This window comes from Pan troglodytes, chromosome 7 (assembly GCF_028858775.2).
Source record: "Pan troglodytes isolate AG18354 chromosome 7, NHGRI_mPanTro3-v2.0_pri, whole genome shotgun sequence".
NCBI classification, from domain to species: domain Eukaryota; kingdom Metazoa; phylum Chordata; class Mammalia; order Primates; family Hominidae; genus Pan; species Pan troglodytes.
Genome location: NC_072405.2, coordinates 125,889,682 through 125,912,167, shown reverse-complemented (window position 1 = coordinate 125,912,167; position 22,486 = coordinate 125,889,682). Strand labels below are relative to the sequence as shown.

The 22,486-nt window shown below is 36.5% G+C and overlaps 1 protein-coding gene across 10 annotated transcripts in view; it reads left to right on the top strand.

Moving 5' to 3' along the window:
* The window catches only part of TRPS1 (transcriptional repressor GATA binding 1), a 257,688-nt gene that overhangs the window by 49,493 nt on the left and 185,709 nt on the right, over positions 1–22,486 (top strand). For all 10 annotated transcript variants that reach the window (XM_063817355.1, XM_009455823.5, XM_001137364.8 and 7 more), the window contains 2 exons: positions 3–931; positions 15,035–16,164. In XM_063817355.1, coding sequence (XP_063673425.1) covers positions 5–931; positions 15,035–16,164 — 2,057 coding nt within the window. In that variant the 5' untranslated portion in view covers positions 3–4. The remainder of the gene's footprint in view (positions 1–2; positions 932–15,034; positions 16,165–22,486) is intronic.

Here is a 22,486-nt window from a genome sequence, read left to right as displayed (position 1 = left end):
AGATATGGTCCGGAAAAAGAACCCCCCTCTGAGAAACGTTGCAAGTGAAGGCGAGGGCCAGATCCTGGAGCCTATAGGTACAGAAAGCAAGGTATCTGGAAAGAACAAAGAATTTTCTGCAGATCAGATGTCAGAAAATACGGATCAGAGTGATGCTGCAGAACTAAATCATAAGGAGGAACATAGCTTGCATGTTCAAGATCCATCTTCTAGCAGTAAGAAGGACTTGAAAAGCGCAGTTCTGAGTGAGAAGGCTGGCTTCAATTATGAAAGCCCCAGTAAGGGAGGAAACTTTCCCTCCTTTCCGCATGATGAGGTGACAGACAGAAATATGTTGGCTTTCTCATCTCCAGCTGCTGGGGGAGTCTGTGAGCCCTTGAAGTCTCCTCAAAGAGCAGAGGCAGATGACCCTCAAGATATGGCCTGCACCCCCTCAGGGGACTCAGTGGAGACAAAGGAAGATCAGAAGATGTCACCGAAGGCTACGGAGGAAACAGGGCAAGCACAGAGTGGTCAAGCCAATTGTCAAGGTTTGAGCCCAGTTTCAGTGGCCTCAAAAAACCCACAAGTGCCTTCAGATGGGGGTGTAAGACTGAATAAATCCAAAACTGACTTACTGGTGAATGACAACCCAGACCCGGCACCTCTGTCTCCAGAGCTTCAGGACTTTAAATGCAATATCTGTGGATATGGTTACTACGGCAACGACCCCACAGATCTGATTAAGCACTTCCGAAAGTATCACTTAGGACTGCATAACCGCACCAGGCAAGATGCTGAGCTGGACAGCAAAATCTTGGCCCTTCATAACATGGTGCAGTTCAGCCATTCCAAAGACTTCCAGAAGGTCAACCGTTCCGTGTTTTCTGGTGTGCTGCAGGACATCAATTCTTCAAGGCCTGTTTTACTAAATGGGACCTATGATGTGCAGGTTTGTACTTTGTATTGTCTCTGTACAGAAAAAGTTATTAGAAATGAAATGTGAATTCTTATATTCATGTTAAAACCAAGGTCCCAGTACCAGACAGGTAGCCTGCTAGATCTAGCAGAAGAGATGGACACGCTCCATAGCTACTTCATACAAGTATATTCAGAGTTGTCTAAAGACAACTTTTAGCCTCTTATTGTGGAAAACAATCCTAGCATTTTTTTAAATTTGGGAAAGTCTTTTCATGGAATTAGCTAAGCTTCACAATTCTGGGCATATGTCATGGTAATTTGATGTTTTCACAGTCTTCCAAGAATGTTACTAATCTTTATGGTTGCACATGATAATAATTCATGCCTTGTTCCAGTTTTAGATTATAAGGCTTTTGCTATAATCTTTCTTTCAGTGAGGATATTTCCTGTATCTTGGATTAGGATTTGATTTTATATTCATCCTGACGGGTCATATTGATGGTTGCAGAGATAGTCCTGAAAAGGCAAAATAATTGCAAATGAAAACTGGGATATAACATTTTATGTTGATTAGAAAGAAGTAAATGTTATTTTAAGTATTAGGGACAGCAGAATGACCTTGGTAGGGGCCAATAAAGCATTCCTTTCTGCATTTAAGGAAAATGGCAATAATTTATGAAAGCATTTAGTAATAATTTAGATTTTTACTTTTATTAAAAACAGCCTACCTTTTTGTTCTATCTTTCTGTCTTTAGTTTATGGCATATGTGAAATGGAAAAAAGAAACTGTTACCATTTTGAATAGAACGAAACATGGAACTGAGTCCAAATAAATGTATACATTTAATTTTAGTAATTTTAGCATAGTCAAAATTCATGGTCAGCTTGAGAAAGTGTATTAGTTTTTGTTACAGTTTGTAGATTTTTATTGTATTATAAGGCCAGGGGGATTTCAAAACATATTAGCTTTACTAGTAACCTTTTTTAGGAATGATTAGAAGTACCCAGAGAACTAATGAAGTAAATCCCTTAAAATATCAGTCATTTTTATCCACTTGATTGCTACAGCTCATTTGCCTCAGACCTCTCTATTGACCTAATGCCAATTAAGAAAAGCAGGCAAAGAGGTTGTAAATAACAGGTAGTGAACATATTTTGCAATACTTGTAAGAAGAATCAGAAGAGAAATTTCCTGTTCCTTTAAATGTCAGAATGGCAATCTTATCACTTTAAGGGAGACATAAAGAACTCTTAAAACACCAGTTTCATCTTGGTAAAGTTCTCTAAAAATTCCATCTTAGTTTGTGAATTTCCACAAATAGAATTATTTCTGTGGAGCAGCAAATTAACCCAACATAGTTATTATGCATGAAAGCTACATGCTTTGAACTGCTGTCTATTAAAGATCATTTCACTGTCTTATGTCAGATACACTCTGCTGTCAAACTATGATTTGGAAGCAAATACTTGTTTTAGATAAAAGGGTTGGAAGTGAATAATGTCAGTATGTGAAACAGTGTTTTATAATTAGCAAGTAATATGAAGTTAATACCTGGATTTCCGGCAGGCGTTTCAGTCTGTTCACTCTAGGGACAACTTCTGAGGGAAGCTGATCTAGGCTGTCAGGGAAAACTCTAAAAACGAAAATTACTAAGGCCTATAGTTTGGAAGAATTCAGATTTTTAAACACACTTCCATTTCCCCCAAACAGTTATTTGTTAGGTTCTTAGTTATTTATAGTAAAGTTTATGTTTGGGTAGAAGGAGCTGGACACTTTTCCTGGGCAGTGATTTTAGAAGTAAAACAGATGTGTGAGCTATCTGAGTTTGAACTAATAGAACTAGAAATAAAACAGCTGATCCTAGACTATGCTGTCTGCTAAATCCTTGCAGCACACACCGAGGAGACAAAAAGTGGTAGGAAAGAGCATGCAGGAACATAATCTTGTTAAGATCAATTTTTTTCCAAGATAAATAATACTGCTAAAAATAGAAAAAAGTAATCTGTGGCAACAGCGCGTAATTATTTCAAACAAACAATTGGATTTTGAAACGCATCTAAAGGGTTAACTTCAATTTGTGAGGATAACACTGAATATACTTGTAGATCGAATGCTAATCTTGAATGCTTTGCACATATGCCAGATACTGCTGCAGAAAAATGTCTGAAGATAAGTAACTTATTAGTATCTTCATGCTGAAATAAATATTGAACAGTTTTTCTATATGCATAAAATGAATAAAAACGCATCTGAAATTTCCTTTTATACCAACAAGTTTGTGTTACTGAAATGCTATTTGAGAGATTCTTTCCTTGGTGGTTAAACTTCGTGGAGGCTAAAAGCTGTGGGAGATAAAATGCTGACTATAGAATTTCTTTAATGCAGTTTTGTCAGAAATATATAGTAAGTTAATGGACTGTGTGTGTTCTGATAAAAAGATGTTGGTAAATATGAGTATTACAGACAATCATTCAATTTTAGGAATTATATGTAAGTCCATAATTTAAGCTAATTGAAGTAATAGATGAAGAATTCATTAATCCTTTTCAATTAAACTTGCTTTTTAAAAAACATTCAGAACAGTTGGTGGTTAATGATAGATTTATGACATTTTAGGCCAAAAAAAAAAAGTAACAGAAGCCAAAAGCAAAAGGCTGAAAGAACTCTATGGCTTTGATCTATATTTTGGTTTGACATGGATGGTTTTAAATAATTTGAATGGACTTGAGAGCAAATATGAGATATACAGTTGGGAAAAAGAAGTACAGTAATTTAAACAAATTCGAAGATTTCCCGGTTTAAGTGCAAGTTATTTCAAATATACTTGGAGGAATAATTGAAATTTAGACATGCTTGTACTGATAATATCCACTTTTGTATAAATTAAATCACAAATGACTGAGTCAAAGAATTACAACTTTGTAAAAATACTGTCAAATAACAATGTTTCTTTGTGCTGCATAGAAGATAGAGCCCCAGCCGGATAATGGAGGTCACTGTAAATAGCCATCAGAAAGCCAAGACTGTCCTTTCTGAGTGTGGCATTTATCAGATTCTCCCCCCAACACCTTGAGGTAGCATGCCCAGTCCTAAAAGCAGAAGACATGTAAATTCTTTACCAAGAAAACAAGAGAAACTATAATGGCTAGCTTAGAGCCAATTGATTTGACCAGGATGTTAGTTTTCCAATTTTTCATTTATCCAGCATGTTCTATCAATTGTCATGCTTAAATTTGTAAAAATCATAGATGCAGCATGATTGGTTAGCTTTTCATGTAATATTTACTATCTGTATTCGGCCATAGAGGCTCACATGGAGACCAATAATACAAGAGATTGAGTTCTTAAAAAAGTAATTACAGCTTCTTTCTTTTTATTTTTTTCTTTTTCTTTTTGGAGATGGAGATCTCACTCTGTCACCCAGGCTGGAGTGCAGTGGCATGGTCTCAGCTCACTGCAACCTCCGCCTCCCAGGTTCAAGTTATTCTCCTGCCTCAGCCTCCCGATGTTGGTAGCTGAGATAACAGGTGTGCACCACCACGCCCAGCTAATTTTTTTGTATTTTTAGTAGAGACGGGGTTTCACCATATTGGCCAGGCTGGTCTCGAACTCCTGACCACCCGCCTCGGCCTCCCAAAGTGCTGGGATTACAGGCGTGAGCCACCGCGCCCTGCTAGCTTCTTTCTTTTTAATCTGCTTTATTATGCTTATATTTAAACCATTACTGAATGGAGGCCTGCATTAACAACGCGGCCTTTGCTGTTTCATTAGGGTGTAATGCACTGTGCATTGGGTGTTTGCATCATCTTTATTGGGGAGCTTTTAGCCCTCAGATCAGGTTATAAAAGTAGGAGTCTTGTCAAGTTGTGCTTCCCACGGGAAAGTGTTTATGCTATCCCAAGTTCAGATGCTTATGATATATATGTTGCCTTTTCTTATTAGTAAATTCTTTTTATTACTGCATTATTCAGGACTTTAAGAAGGTAGCTACTGGTTTCCAGCTATTAAATTTATTTTGGCCCTTAATGAAATTCTAAGGCTAATAGAAGAATCACATGATTAACTTACCAAGGACTGTCTTATGTTTGAGCTAGGAGTGTTACATTTCTGTGTTGTAAATATTTTTATCAGAGTTGCACAATATGTCATGTTAGAAGCAGGAAGAACAGATTTTAGAGAGAGGAAGTCATCCTTTGGATTTGTATTTTCAACAGATTTAATTGTATGAGTTTATAGATCTTTAACATGTATCAGTACAATCGTTTGAGCAGGGGATTACAGTTTGGTTTGAAAAAAAAATCAGAGACCATTAATCTTATTGTGGTTTATTTTGACTTGTCTTGAATTTTACTTCTAAACATTTATTTTTTGCCTTGGCATTTTCTTTGATCTGGAGTAGGAGGGAAGTTGTAGATCTTAGCAGGTTCTGTTTCTTTGTTTTTCTGAGTTGAGGACAATTGCAGTTTAGAAAAACTGGTGAATGAGACTTTTATCAATTCAGACTGTCTATAGAATACAGAATGTTTGGCATATGAACCCACACTTCTTTTTCAGGACTGTGTCTCCTTAACAAGTAATAAAGTGTGCAAAATAAGACGTATGCTGACCTCAAGGCCATAAAGCAAGGCAAAGTTCTGGTATTTACCAGGTTATTTTCATCAGTGGAGATGGCAGAGCTAAATAATGTAGCCACCCTAGTAGAATAGTTCAACTATCATTACTAATCCCTTTACCTGCATGACAGTTAAATCTTTTTTGGCCTTGTTCATGACAGTTAGTATCATCTTTGATTTTTGGTTTATTTGTTATCATTTAAAGGAACACGTATAATTTTGTTGAATGTCAGTATTTTTCTCTATGCAGAATGTTTAGGAGAATAAATTGTGGTTATCAGTGGATCCAATCAACTTTAGCATTATTCAACTCCTAAGACAATCTTTTACCTCTCCTATGGCCTGCTCTGCTAACCATCTCAAGTCAGGAGGTTATTCAGTGTTTTTTATTTCTTGGATCATTGTAATTACAACATACGTGCAGCTGTTAGAAATACGGATATACAAGTAGTGTGCCAATACGGGGAAAGTTTGGAGAGACAAAGTTGTTCTCTTTCATTTTCTGATTTCCTTTGTAGAGTCTGATTCTGACAATCATTAGACCATAGATGTCTTGAATTCCTCATCAGGTGATCCACATTTGAGGCAAATGTTATACGTTTTCAGAATATCATACAAACCCTTGTTTAATTTTAATTGAAAGTTAAATGTAAAATCTATTTTTCTGTCTTACCTTTAAGTTGATTCATACTTCTTTCATCTTTTAGTTTACATAATCAAAATTTGTACAGATCCCTTATTTTTTTCCAATTTTGGATTCACATCTAATAATAGCTAAAATTTACTAAGGGTTTCTTATGTGTGTATGTGGAGCTCAGTTCATGTATTAATGAACTCATCTTCATAATAGCCCTAGAAGTAAACACTAACCTTATGTCCATTTAAAAAAATAAGGAAACAGCATATATTAAAGTGTTCTGCCCAAGATCACAGAGTTGCATAAATAGGGAGAATGGGATGTAAACCATGATAGACAGGCCACGGAAGCCTGTCTTCACAACCACACTGATATATGGCCTGGCCAAACATGAGTCTGAGTTTACTGCCAATAGCAAAGCAATAGAAGGTAGGCCAGTTGCATGTAAGGGAGGAGATAGAAGACATAAATCAGAGCTCTTTGATGCAGTCTCTCTGAATCAGGTTGATTTGGGGGACTTGGGTGATTTCTTTGAGATTATCTGCTATCTGCTCCGTGTAGTGTACTGCTACCTTATTTGAACTTACTAAGCTTCTATTCGAAATCAGTAAAAAGAAAATTAAATTTGCTGACTCATCTTTTTAAAATTACAGTGATTCATTTTCCCTGATACTTTTGCTGCAGAAATTAGTTCTGGTAGAGCAAATAAGGTGCAAAGTTTGATGTAATCAATTAAGGATGTAATGTTTGATCCCCAAATTAAGGGACATTTCATCCAGGTGTTTGACTTTTTTTGTACTCCCCTCATTTAGAGGACTTTGTTTTAGGAATTTATTATTTAAATGGTGGTCTGAAAGTTGTCTTATGCTCTTCTAGTTACCAGGCACAATTTAGGTTGTTTTTTTTCCATGCAGATTACATGTTAAGGAGATACACTCCTTTCCCATTTATGTCCTCCAAGGCTGTGTAATTAAGGTTTTATCCTCCGCCTACATTCAGTGCAGGAATGGGTGTGGAAGCAGAGAACAAATCAGAATGCCTTTAGAGTGTCCAATTTGAGTGTGCTGGATTCTCCAGCTGTGCTTGGAGCTGTGTGATTTCATTGAATTCAGAAAGCAATAGACGGGTGGGACATAGTGAGGAGTTCGGGAATTCACAGAGTCTCCTGGCCTAGCATTTCTCCTTTCATGTTTAGTTGAACTGTTGATATATGATTAAAGAATGCCTGCATCCTTTCATGTATCCAGGAACATATTTGGGAATCTTATAATAAATGATGGTTTGTTCCAAGACCTGTTTTTCCAGCTGATGGGAAGCTCCACCTTGGAATTCATTGGCACTTCAAAGTCAACGTATGTAAAAGTGAAGTTCCCCACAACAACTTTCTTTTTGCCTCCTTTCTTCTTTACTCCTGTTTTCAGCTAAGTCAGGCTGGAAATCTTGGAGTTACCTTGGATTTCTGTTTGATATCACGCCCCAAACACTTGAGCAGTGTGTCCCATTGTTCCCTTCTTTATTCTTTTACTGTCACTTCTTTCAAATAAATCCTTATTGATTTCTTTTCTGTTGTTGTAGCTTTATCTACCCTTCTTGTCTCTTCCTTTCCCTTCTCTTCTCACCTCCTACTCTTTCCTCCTCCTCCTCATCTTCCTCTCGTTTCCTTTGATTTCTTTTTTGTGCTCACTCTTGTCTTCTTCTGTTTTTATTTCCTTCCTCATTCCTTCTTCTTCCTCCTCTCTTTTGCCTCTTTTTTCTGTTCTTTTCTTCTGTCCTCCTTCTTTTTTCTTCCTTTCTCCTTCTCTTTTTTCATCCTCCTTCCTTTCTCTTTTTTTCTCCCACCCTCTCACCTTCCTTTCTTTCTTCTTTCCTTTAATTTTTAAAAATTCTGTTTATAGATCAGTTGTCCTACATTTTATAGCAAGTATGGGACTACTTCTGTTGAAAAGCATATCATCTAATTATACTTGCTTATGTAAATATCAGCTCTCCAATAAGACATTAACTTTCCAAATTAAATCTCACTATTCTTCTAGAAAGGATAATAGTAAGAACAAGGCTAGCACATTTATATTACTTATTACATTTATATTACTTATTACATAGCAAGCACCGTTATGTACCATATTCCATTTAACGATTTGATAATGCCTCGGCCCTCCTCAGTATTTCCTGAGAGCAGCTTGCATTGTCTTACTCTCGCTGTTGATTTTACTGGTTTTGTTTCCTTCACCTGAAGTGCCCTTTCATGATCACTGCCTTTGAGGCTAACCTTCACATATCAGCTCATCTGTCCACAGCTCAGTTGTTACTTCTGGGAGCCTTTGCTGACTCCTCAGTCTGGGTTAGGGGCTCTTCCTCTGTGTTGTCATGGAACCTGTTACATGTCTCAGCAGAAGCATGTTTTCCATTGTTGTTGTCTTTTTAGTTGTGAGCTTTTTGTGCTAAACCATAGACATGTTACGATTTTTGACTATGTCATTCTTTTTGTATTTCCAGTGCTTGGCACATAGTAGATGTGTTAAAACAGCAACCTTCCCTGGAGGAAGGATGTTCTATATTTTCGGAGATTAGATTTTCTCTTTTCCCATTAAGATGCTCTTTAGAATACATGTGCAATTCTGACATATCTCCATTATGAACCAGCAGCACCTGCAGGTTGGATGCTGTAGAGGAATGCTATGGGGAATTCACTTAGCTTTGTAACCCACTCGAACTGCATTTTGTCTTGTTTATTTTTCCCATAAAAGATTGTCTTCCAAATTATTAAGATGGACTTTTTTTTTTTTTTTTTTTTTTTTGATATGGAGTCTTGCTCTGTTGCCCAGGCTGGAGTGCAGTGGCATGGTCTCGGCTCACTGCAACCTCCGCCCCCCAGGCTCAAGCGATTCTCCCACCTCAGCCTCCCGAGTAGCTGGGATTACAGGCACCCGCCACCACATCTGGCTAATTTTTGTATTTTTATTAGACACAGGGTTTCACCATGTTGGCCAGGCTGGTCTCGAACTCCTGATCTCAGGTGATCCGCCCACCTTGGCCTCCCAAAGTGCTGGGATTACAGGTGTGAGCCACTGTCCCCGGCCTATTAAGATGGACTTTAAGATTTATTGGTACTCTGTCATCCGAAATACCAGATAATATAGAAAAATTAATTCAGAATTATACTGAGTAAAATGAGAAAACCAGTTTAGGGTAAACTGTTTATTGCTATTATGCAAAAAGCCAATAATAAAAATATGCATAATGAGGAATATGCAGTATTTTCTTCTTCAATGTGCCCAGTGTTGGAGTTTAAGTTTTGGTTTCCCCTGTACCCTCCCCTGCCATTGGTTGGCTCTTATATTATAAATCCAAATAAGGGAGTTGTTACAGTGTCACTGATAGGAATAAACCTCAGAAATAAGCTATGGATGGCATGAGAGTCAGATGATGCCATATAATTTGAGTTGTTATTGAGATTCTGAAACATTTATTCTCCACCAAAAGTATATCACTGAAGCACACTCTATATTCTAGAATTTTTTTTTTGAAGCACTATACATGCAGAAAAATTCCCGATGTATATAAGCAGATTAATTCTGACTGTAGTTATTTTCCACTAAGATCGGCCCTTACAGATTTTTTTCAAGTTATTCGAAATATCAGTATTTGAACAGTGATTTTTTTTTAACAACTTAGCTTTTTATTTTTAAGCTTTTACCTCTTTGACTATCAGCCCATAACCTCAAGTTCTCTTAAATTAGTACCCTTATAATTGTCTCTGTTGCTATCAATTATAGTACTTGAAAATGAACCACAACTGAGAAGAGGTTTGTGTTTAGTTCAAACAACTCTTTCTTTGCTGCATTGAAAATAAGTACATGTGTTGAAGTGTCATTTTAAGAGCTCTGAGGCTTTAAGAAATATTTTCCTTTGACGTATTATTTTAGATATTATTCTTATTAGCGTTTGCTCCATATTATTGGGAGGAAAGAAAGAAACTGAGATTAATGACCTTGAAAGAAACCAACCCTTTTATATTCTTCACTTCTACGGTAAAACATTTTTGTGTGTGTGTAAAAAGACATATGTAAATAAATTATAAATGAAAGCCATGGAAAACACTTCATGGAAGGAATAGTTTTTAAAACTAGGGCTAAAATCAAATATAAAAAGCCATGCTAGTCCTTAGTCAGTGAAAAAGACTTTAAAATACTCTTTTTTGTGCCTTAATTGTTTTAGGTGTTTTTATATAACTTTAATTCACAATCAAAGGACTCCATAGTCAGTCATTTGCTTGTGGACGAAAGATGCATTTTGTAGTTTCTTGAAGAAGGCCATGTATGCCAGGTCAAGTCAGTGGTGAGGGTGCCATGAAGTACTGTGGCCAGCGAATCTCAGGTAACTTAGGGGCCTTGGTGAGACATTTTCATCTGCTTACATCTCCCTTCGTTCATTCATTCAGTCAAAATGCATTGAACTCCTGCTTTCTTCTAGATGTGAATAAGACTATTCTTGTAGCTCAAGAAGGAATATAAACAGAAGTATTATCTTAGTAACAGCAGATTGAACCTTTGCATTTACAGCTAAGAATATTGATAGTGACAAGCGTGTGAGTTTGTCACTGAATGAATTTACCACTTCCCTTCTATGTAATCTCTTTATCCCATTTGCAGGAAAAATTTACTTGAATGATTCATTTTATTAAATAATAATCCTACCTATGCACATGTTACTGTTGAGTGTGCTATCTAATATGGTATTCCCTAACAAAATGTGGCTATTTAAATTTTAGGCTGGGCATGGTGGTGCATGCCATAATCCCAGCACTTTGTGAGGCCAAGGCAAGTGGCTAGCTTGAGCCCAGGAGTTCAAGACCAGTCTGGGCAACATGGCAAAACCCTGTTTCCACAAAAAATACAAAAATTAACTGGGTGTGGTGGCGTGTGTCTATTGCTCAGCTACTCTGGAGGCTGAGGTGGGAAGATTCACTTGAGCCCAGGAGGCAGAGGTGACAGTGAGCGGAGATCGTGCCCTTGCACTCCAGCCTGGCTGACAGACTGAGACCCTGCCTCTAAAAAAGAAATTTTTAAAATAAATACATTTCAGTTAATTACAAATGAATTAGTGAAATGCTGAGAAAAATACATGAAAGTAAATTTAAAAAACAGTTCTTCATTTTTACTAAGCCTACTTGTGGCTAGTGGCTACCATATTGGCCAAGGAAGGCTATGGAACATTTTCATCATCTCAGGAAGTACTATTGAACAGCACAAATCCATAGTTCTCACTTGATCCTCACAATAATCCTATAAAATGACAAGTTGTACAGTATTATATCCATAGAGGCCAGGAGACTACGGTTCCAAGAGGTTAAATAATGTATCTTTTCATAGAATTTGAGCTAGAGAACTTCCTCTAGAAGCAAATAAATACAGGCAGATGTAAATACAAATAAATAAAGGGTTTTATCTACAGTTTTTAAATCTTACAATGTAAGTATCTTGAAGGCAGAGATGTTGTTTACCTCTTCAATATTATATGCCTGATATCTATCGCAGAGTCTGACACAAGCCGAACACTTAGTTACTACTAATTAGAGGGATAAATTCATGTAGTTTTTGGCCCAAGCAGAAATTACAGTTTAATATAATTGTAAAAATTTGGATGTCTTTACCAAAGGAACTGCTGAGTTTAAAGGGTTATAATTAAAGTTCTGGTTAGTAAAAGAAGGAAGTTTGAAAGCTCTGCTCTTTATTCTGCTTGCACTTTTAGTATAGTCACAGCTAAGAAGCAGTAAATTTTCCTACTCCGTGATGGATTCAGCCATTTGAAAAGTTTGCAATATTCTATGAATGTGTAGGCACTGTTTGCAGACAATAAGTTTCAATAAACCATTGCTGAAAACACTTATTTTGCATAATTGTTCTCACTGTGTATTTGTTTTTACCCTAGAAAAGAATAGATTTAAAATAGCATATCTGGGGCATGCAAATAAAATGAGTATGGTCAGTAGACACCAGTAGTGTCTCCTAAAATAATAAATTATGTTTTATCATAGAATGGCATTTAAATGTTGTACGTCATCTATATTTCGCTATGACTTGAGTGTACATCTACCAGTATAGAAAGTATAAAAATTGCCACAAATAGAGCTTTTAGATGTTCTTTTTGAAAGAAAAAAGGAATAGAACACTGTCATTATGTCTTCCAAAACTGCCTTTTAAAATATGTGATTCTAATATTATATTAGCTTTTAATAATATATAATACTAATATTATTTACCGATATTAACCAAAAACGCAAATATGTGACCTATAGAAGTGTCATTATTGTTCTTGCCATTAAATGAGATCCGTGAGTTTTCATTTTTTGGCTTGGCTTTTGAAAGAGCAGTCAATAGTATGAAGGTATTCATTCTTCAGCATAATTAAAATATATAGCCCTTAAAAGCTTCTTAAATAATGAAGTTGGCACATTTTCCCTGGGTTTAAAAAAAAAAAAAAACCACATCTAGACACGTACACCAACTTCAAAGACCTAACTTGTTTTTTATAGCTTAGTTAATCCTAAACCAAAATGCTTTACTGATAATTTTTCACAAAGTTGCCTTTCTTTCGTAGTCCCTTCTCCTGATAGCATTGATTCGTAGCCTGGGTTTTCTGACTTCTTAGGTTGTTTTTAAATAACAACAACCTTTTTAGTATGTTGGGATGCTTAGTAATAATTTAAATCCACTTCAGAATCGTATGTTTAGGGATTTCTTAAGTATATGTATGCTCTTTGTTCAACCCTTTCAGTGTGGTCATGGCACATGAGGCTTAAAGATTGCAAAATCAAAGAAATAGTGATGATGCCTGGTGGTTTCTTGGGAATCTTGGTTCAACAAGCAGAAGTTCAAAGCATTTTATAACAGGGAAGCTTGGCAATGCAGATGCAATGTGAAAGCTTAAACAAGAAAATTTTTATCTCTAGATTTTGCACACTTTCTTTCTTTGCCTGTGTTAAAGAAGGGGATACATCTGAATTTGTCCCTTTTGAATCAAGTTTAAGTTCCAGAACAAAGAACCTGACTGATGGCTATCCATTTAAATATATATATATATGTACTTTTTTTTTTGGCAAATAAACCTTCTCTTTACCTCCAGTGAATTGGGAAATATATATAGATATTTTTACAATATTATGAATTATATTTCAGTGCAAGTTTTAGTTGCTTTAGTCACTTAAATGCTAGATTAGAGTGTTCTGTGCTGTATCCTTGAGTGTATGCCTTTGAAATCTCTCACACCATTGAATGATTGTCATGTTGCTGCCTGGAAGGGTGCCCCATTCTTAGCTTTCTGGCTGGTTGATGCTCTGTCATTGACAGACTGAAATCTATGTGATTGGGGTTCTGGTTATAGACATTGCCTAATGTGAAATATTACATCCTTTGATTAAAGGCTGTGGAAAACTTTTGTAAGATCCTATCTTAATATACAGTAAATGCTGAGTTGTTTATATATTAATGCACATTTCTTAGAACTATAATACTGGACATAAATTTGGAGGTTGCCCCAGTTGAAGAAGCTATTGGCCAGAGAGGTTAAGTAATTTGATCAAGGTCACATCTCTTTTTAATAGCAAAAAGAATACTTCAATCTTAGTCCTGTACAATAGAGGTACAAACATATCTCTCAGTGTACTACAGCAATATTATTTGCATTTCAAATAGAGCCTTTACATGATTTTGAGATGCCTGAGACTTTTCTCATGCAGTGATTTGGATATGAACAGCGATCACACGTGTCATTTTTGAACAGCTGTTGAAGAAGGCAGAACATGATTATGCCACTTGCTTAATATATTACATCTGGTTGCTGGGAAAATTTAAAAATTCCCTAGTGGTTGGAAGAGAAATTGTTTTCCCTTTTTGGAGTATTTCATTCAAAAACTCTATTTTAAACTCTGAATTTTGGCTGCTCAGTGGTGGCTTAATTGTACTGCCTATTGAGGTGCACACTGAGAATGGAGGAAGGATTTTATGCAAAGTGCCCTTTGAAGGCTTTCATAGTCCTGATTCCATGTAATTTCATAATTTGGGAAAGAAAGCAGAGTTGTAGTGATTTTTATGGTGGAATTATTTTATTTTACCATTCAGACATCATGACCTACTCATGTGAGAAGTTGGGAGCCCTTTGCAATGAAACAGAACCTTAATCAAATAAGGCCATGGAAGATTTTTCTTTTTTTTTTGTTTGTTCTAGATGGGGAAACATTCAAAATTCTTTATTTACACGGTTCTTCTTCGCTAGTATTTCCTGCATACTCAATTCATCTTTTTGTTTGTTTCACTGTGCTTTAATCATAAGCCATTTTGGGTGGTCATTGGAGCACCTTTATTTTACCTAAAACAGAGACCTCATCTTTGCCTGCAGCCTCATTGCTGTAGGAACTGAACAGAATATTTCCTTGGAGAACATCTGCATTGAGTAATTTTTGAGCAAGTGCCTCTAGTTTTGACAGTAATGCTTCACCTTTTGAAAAGAAATCCCATGTGATTTGGATGCTTCTGTAGGAATGTGATTTGAAGGTGGCAATAGTAAAATGTACTGTGTTGAAAATTGTTTTCTTAGTTTAAAAAATGTATTATTAAGTCTTTCAAATTATAGTGCATTTATTATTTACCTTCACCTGTTACTTTGGCCTACAGTGTATAACATAATGAGTCTCTCAAAGAGTAGCTGTTGAGAAATGAAGAGTGAATTTATTTGGCTCTGATTATTCAAGTGATTTCATAATAAGCAGGAGTACTATTGTATTTTTTGATGTGGAATACTTGGCAGTACCCTCCCCCTCCCCTGCAGAGGGCCCATTGAATTAATGACACCTTGGAAGTAAAGTCCATTTCTTCTGTTCTCCAGGTGACTTCCGGTGGAACATTCATTGGCATTGGACGGAAAACACCAGATTGCCAAGGGAACACCAAGTATTTCCGCTGTAAATTCTGCAATTTCACTTATATGGGCAACTCATCCACCGAACTAGAACAACATTTTCTTCAGACTCACCCAAACAAAATAAAAGCTTCTCTCCCCTCCTCTGAGGTTGCAAAACCTTCAGAGAAAAACTCTAACAAGTCCATCCCTGCACTTCGATCCAGTGATTCTGGAGACTTGGGAAAATGGCAGGACAAGATAACAGTCAAAGCAGGAGATGACACTCCTGTTGGGTACTCAGTGCCCATAAAGCCCCTCGATTCCTCTAGACAAAATGGTACAGAGGCCACCAGTTACTACTGGTGTAAATTTTGTAGTTTCAGCTGTGAGTCATCTAGCTCACTTAAACTGCTAGAACATTATGGCAAGCAGCACGGAGCAGTGCAGTCAGGCGGCCTTAATCCAGAGTTGAATGATAAGCTTTCCAGGGGCTCTGTCATTAATCAGAATGATCTAGCCAAAAGTTCAGAAGGAGAGACAATGACCAAGACAGACAAGAGCTCGAGTGGGGCTAAAAAGAAGGACTTCTCCAGCAAGGGAGCCGAGGATAATATGGTAACGAGCTATAATTGTCAGTTCTGTGACTTCCGATATTCCAAAAGCCATGGCCCTGATGTAATTGTAGTGGGGCCACTTCTCCGTCATTATCAACAGCTCCATAACATTCACAAGTGTACCATTAAACACTGTCCATTCTGTCCCAGAGGACTTTGCAGCCCAGAAAAGCACCTTGGAGAAATTACTTACCCGTTTGCTTGTAGAAAAAGTAATTGTTCCCACTGTGCACTCTTGCTTCTGCACTTGTCTCCTGGGGCAGCTGGAAGCTCGCGAGTCAAACATCAGTGCCATCAGTGTTCATTCACCACCCCTGACGTAGATGTACTCCTCTTTCACTATGAGAGTGTGCATGAGTCCCAAGCATCGGATGTCAAACAAGAAGCAAATCACCTGCAAGGATCGGATGGGCAGCAGTCTGTCAAGGAAAGCAAAGAACACTCATGTACCAAATGTGATTTTATTACCCAAGTGGAAGAAGAGATTTCCCGACACTACAGGTGAGGCATGGGGGGTGGGGTCAGGAGGAATATACAAATAAAATAATAGAAAAAATCCATAGAAAGAGGGCTGAACCAGGAATTGTTGGGAGTGATTCCGATGACTTGGGGAAGTTATAGGAGAAGACCACATAAAAGTTCATCACAGATTTGCAGGTGATATAGTTACAGCTGTGATCACTGTAGATTTTAATTTGGTTCCTTCTTTTGGACTGTATGCTCATGTTTCATACTTGTGTTATACCATTTACTGATTGTCTTTTTAAATTCACAGTGATTCTAATAATGCTGATGAGTTTACTAATTTACCGTAGTCCATTTATTTATCCTTACTAAATATGACTCCACATCCTATATTTTTTTGACAGAGCTAAATGAAAGATGCTATTGTAAATATATCCTATTCTCTATTCTGCGAAAAAATTTTGAGAACCTGTTGCTCATTTTTATTTTAAAATGAGATTATATATTCTTCTGGCTTTGAACAATTCTGCGACATCCTTGTTTAGCATACAAACAGTAATCTAAAGGTGAGAATTTTTGCACTATGTGTGATTTTGGATGTAGACTTGCTCCTCCAAGCAGGTAAAACTGCTTGAGTTATTACAGATTCTTAAATGGATGTGGGATGTTTGTGTTTTCCTTCTGCTTTCACTCTATTCTCTTTATAAACATTAACTTTCCCAGTTAATCTTTTATAATATCTAGAGATAAGCATAGGATATGTATCTTTATTTCATGTATGCATTCATTCTTTACTTAATTGATTTCAAAAATCCTATTGTACCAGGCATTGAATATACAAGAGAAGACATAGTCAGCGCCCTCATGGAACTTACAGTTTAGTAGGGAAGATGAGACACTTAGATGATTACAAGAGTAATAAGTGTCATAAAAGATGAAGTACAAGGCAGTGTGTTTGAATATAATGATAACATAACCTAATATGGTAGATTAGGAAATTACTTCCTCAGGAAGGAGCATTTAAACTGAGACTTGGTTATAAATAGGAATTAGTTCAGCAAAGCATTGGTGGTACCCTGCGTTTAGGTATTATTTAGTGCTCATTGGGTACTTTCTCATTATTATGCCTTTCAGCATCAAAGTAGAAAGCTTTACTTACTATACCAATATCCTAGTCTAAAAATCTATTCATTTCAGTTTCTACATCCCATGATATTAAACAGTTTCTTCCACTCCTTTTAAAAGTTTTGTGTTAGTGCAAGCGTGTGTATGTTTTTTCAGTCACCAGTAATGAAGCAGTTCATGTCCAACAATAGGCTCATAATGTTAGATGTTAATTTGAAGGGCATCCCAATGTTCACAGTGAATCAAAGTGTTCAGAAAACACTTACTTGAGAGGTACACTGTTTAATTTATAAGGTCAGCCCTGGGAAAGACACAGTCCTCCATCAAATATATGTTCACACTTGCAATGAGTGTTTCTGGCTCCTCTGATGTTAGCTGCATGTTAATTTATTTCTGAGGCTCGCAGACATCAGCTGCTTTCTGAGCTTTACTAGCGTGGATATGTGCGTATGTGCACATTGTGCACGTACATTTGTTGAGTGATGTAAAAATCAGATAGTCCATTCTTTTTTTGAAAAGGACAAGGACAACTTTTTTTTTTTGAGAAATCTTCATGATTTTCTTTAATCATGAGGAAACCAGCCAGAACACACACATATCTTGGACCTGCACACCCATATATGTGCACACACACGCACACGCACACGCACTCCTTCTGATACATCTAGCTACCAGCACAGTTGGACAAGTGGTTTTTCTATTGATACAGCTGAGGCATTGCTTGAGAATGTCTGGGAAAACAGGGTTTTCACATGCTTTAGGTAAACAAAATAATCCCCCAAGAAATAAAATATGAATAAAACTATTACTGAATAATGTCAGAATTTAGTTAATATTCAGTGATGAAAGTAAGCTCTAGAGAAAAGAGAACTATTCTTTTCTTGTTCACCACTGTATCTGCACGATTTAACACAGTGGCAGGATGCCTAATGGGAGTTCAGTGAGTATCTTTATGTAAATGAGATCCCTGTGAGTTTTTGACTTCACAGTAGTTATGAATAAGCTGAGATTTCCAGGTGAGTTACATTTTAATGCTTCACTATTATATGGTCTTGGAACCCTTCTGAGGACCTAGGCTTCCATGCCAAATGACAGTTGTCTGTTCATTTTGACCTTAAGTCAACTTCTCAGCATTTTATTAGCTAAAAATTGAAATAGCACTTGTCCATAGGGCATTAAAATGTTCTTGCACTTATGTTTAAATCCTGATATAGTTTGGCTGACCAGGGATCCTTTAAGGTGCTGAGTGGTTTATCTCTAATCTGTTTCTGAGTTCTTATAGAGATATTTGAAATTTGGAGCCTTACAATTTCAGGAGTCACAGCTTAGTAGAAAAGATAAAGAAACTCGACTGAAAGCTGAACAGTAATAGTGGCCCCAGAGATGTGAAAGAACATAGTCACGTGGATGTTTAGAACTTGATCTGCTATCAAAGCATTTTCTAAAAATGCTCCCCTTTTAAGATAAAATAAGAGGACAAGTTTACCTTATCACGTAGTATCTTTATAATTTAATTTGTTTACTCAGATTATTCATGTTGGGGAACTTCTGCCATAATTCTGTGTTATTTCTGTGAAATATTCTAGGCTTTTGAGTGCTTTATATAGAAGACTTAATGGTGTAGTAAAAATTAGCATAAGCCATGAACTGTACAATATGTGAAATCATTTAGCTATAAAATGACTATAGCTGAGAAGCAGAAGAGTTGATCTAGAGCTCTGAGTGAAAAACCTCAGTGTCGATTCCGTTGCATGGGTGTTTTCTTTAAGGGCTAAGTTAAACTTGGTGGAACTGCAAACATGATCTAGTCAGCAACAGGGATTTAGTACATTCACTTAATGTTTAGTATTTACCTATAATACCCCTAACTCAGACTATAACTGGGTTATTATATTCCACCCATGAATGGTTTTCTCACTGCATTTCTTTCATTATTTATCATTTAATTCAACTGTGTACCTGCTCTCTATTAACTGCTACTTTTCTTATCAAAATTTTCAGTGTTATAACTTAGGTTTTTGGCACGAGTAGGAGGATTACTTCCCTACAAAACAACTATACTAGATAAAACATATTTTGTAATGCATTGCCAGACTTCTACGAAGTAAGAAAAATTTTTGGAGCCTTTGTTCTCCCTTTCGTCAAGAGTGCACTAAACACAGAGTAGGGAGAAGTGAAGGGTAAGCTTGGAATGTGAGGTTACACTGAGGGCAAATGCCAATGTCGACGTTGCATTTGATCAGAAGACTAAGCCTGGAGTTACTCATAGAGAGAAGGGGTTGAATCTGAGTTTTGCTTTAAGCTTAGATCTTGAAGGTGGCTAGGATTTTTACATTAGTTCTCCCTCTGACTTCTGGCATAATTAAACACAAATTTGTCTGTAGAAAAGTACTCCAAATTTTACCTCCAAGATATTGATAGATGCAGATAAATCTTACATGAGCTCACTATTACGAAAATTCACCATATGGACAGGAAAATAAGGCACCATGTGTGAAATCAGTAGAAAACACAAGTAATAGATGTATATACCCAGTCACTTCAGATACAGGAGTTTTCAGTTATAAAATACTAATAAGCATTCAAAGATACGAATGTTACAATTAAAAAATCATCAAGCAACATGAGACTATATGAACAGGCACTTCGCAAAAGAAGATATTTATGCGGCCAATAAACATATGAGAAAAGCTCATCATCACTGATCATTAGAGAAATGCAAGTCAAAAACACAATGAGATACCATCTCATGCCAGTTAGAATGGAGATCATTAAAAAGTCAGGAAACAGATGCTGGTGAGGATGTGGAGAAATAGGAACACTTTTACACTGTTGGTGGGAGTGTAAATTAGTTCAACCATTGTTGAAGACTGTGTGATGATTCCTCAGGGATCTAGAACCAGAAATACCATTTGACCCAGCAATCCCATTACTGGGTATATACCCAAAGGATTATAAATCATTCTACTATAAAGACACATGCACACGTATGTTTATTGTAACATTGTTCACAATAGCAAAGACTTGGAACCAACCCAAATGTCCACCAATGATAGATTGGATAAAGAAAATGTGGCACATATACACCACGGAATACTATGCAGCCATAAAAAAACGAGTTCGTGTCCTTTGCAGGGACATGGATGGAGCCGGAAACCATCATTCTCAGCAAACTAACACAGGAACAGAAAACCAAACACCGCATGTTCTCACTTATAAGTGGAAGTTGAACAATGAGAACACATGGACACGGTGTGGTGGGGGACATCACACACTGGGGCTTGTTGGAGAGTCGGGAGCAAGGGGAGGGAGAGCATTAGGACAAATACCTAATGCATGTGGGGCTTAAAACCTAGATGACAGGTTGATAGGTGCAGCAAACCACCATGGCACATGTATACCTGTGTAACAAACCTGCACGGTCTGCACATGCACCCCAAAACTTTAAGTAAAATTTTAAAAAAATCAAGATCACCAAAAAATTAATGAATAACATTATTTTAATTGAGAAATATAACTCTTGAAACTTAAAACATATGGATTGATTAAACTACATATTAGACAATTAAAGAGAGCAAATGAATTAATCAAAATGAGGCATTAGACAGAATATTTAAGAGAGAGCAAGGAGGGGCAAAATATCAAAGACATTTAGTAAGATATGGAATATAATGAGCTATTGTAACATACATCTAATCAGAGTCCCAGAAGAAAGAAAATATACAGAATAGAGAGTAGGTAATCAGTATTTGAGGAGAAAATGGAAAAAGATTTTCTAGAACCAATGAAAGACATAAATACTCAGATACAAAGAAGCGTAGCATACACTAAGCAGGATGATGTGTAGGAATAAATTCAGTTACACACACATTGTAGCAAAAATGAGAATGCCAAGGCAGAGACATCCTTAAAAATAGCTGTAGACTAACAAGAAATCGACTACTCAGAAAAGACATTTAGGTTGGCAGACTTTTTATTAGCAACAATGGAAACTGGAGGAAGGAGGAATATTATTCAGAGTTTTGAAGAAACATCAAATAGTCAACCTTGTATTTTCTGCCCATCAAAGCTATCTCCTAAGAATAAGAGCAAAGCAAAGACATTTTCTGATAAGTGAAGACCGGGGAAACATCTGAGCAAATCCAAACAAACATTGCCTGTCTTGTTTATGTAGTTAAAAAAGAAACAGACTAGGCGGGGCACAGTGGCTCACACCTGAAATCCCAGCATGTGGGAGACCAGGGCTTGAACCCAGAAGTTTGAGATCAGCCTGGGCAGCATACCAAGATCTCGTCTCTAAAAAAAACAAAAAATAAAAAAATGATCTGAGTATAGTGGTGATTACCTGTGGTCCCAGGTACTCAGGCGCTGAGATGGGAGGATCACTTAAGCCCAGGAGGTCGAGGCTGCGGTAAGCCATGATCATGCCACTGGCCTGGGCGACAAAAACTAAGGTATTGCTTAGTGCTACTATGTAAGTTTGAAGGGAAAATGACTAGAATGAAGGTATTCTAAGACACCTGAATTGTTGGGAGTTAGCGAGCTAGGACTTTGTTATACATACTTGGAAAAATTTAAGGATAACTAATGAAAGAATAGGAAATGAATGCATAACTTCCAAAACTATAGAGGAGAAAAAATGGAATGATGAAATAAAGAACACCCATAAAATTCAATCAACTTTTTAAAAAATGGTGAGAAAATATGTGGGAGGTGTTAGACATATAGACATTTTAAAGTAAAATCTATAAAAATTGTAGATATCAAAAGTCTTAACCTGTGTCTATTAAACTTTTCCACTGAAAAGGTATCAGATGATATTAAAAAAGAAATTGTAACTGTATCCTGCATACTGTATATACACCTGAAACATAAGTCTCTGGATGTTCAAAAGAAAAGAATAGACTTAGTTATACCAGCAAATATAAACTAAAGGAAAATTGAGGTATCTTTATTAATCTCATACAATTTTAAGAATTTATTACAAATAGCCTATGGAGGAAAGAAGGGATCATTGCATAATAAGAGGTTTAACTTCAGAACGTACAATGGTTCTAAATACATAACACATAAATACAAATAAGTAAAGCAAAAAGTGATAGAGGAACTACAGGGAAAACATGACACACCACACTCACAATGATGAAGTTTTAAGAAAACTCCTTATTAAAAGTTAAGCACAAAAAATTTTTCAAAATTGAAAAGATTTGAGCAACAAATTCTCACACCTGAT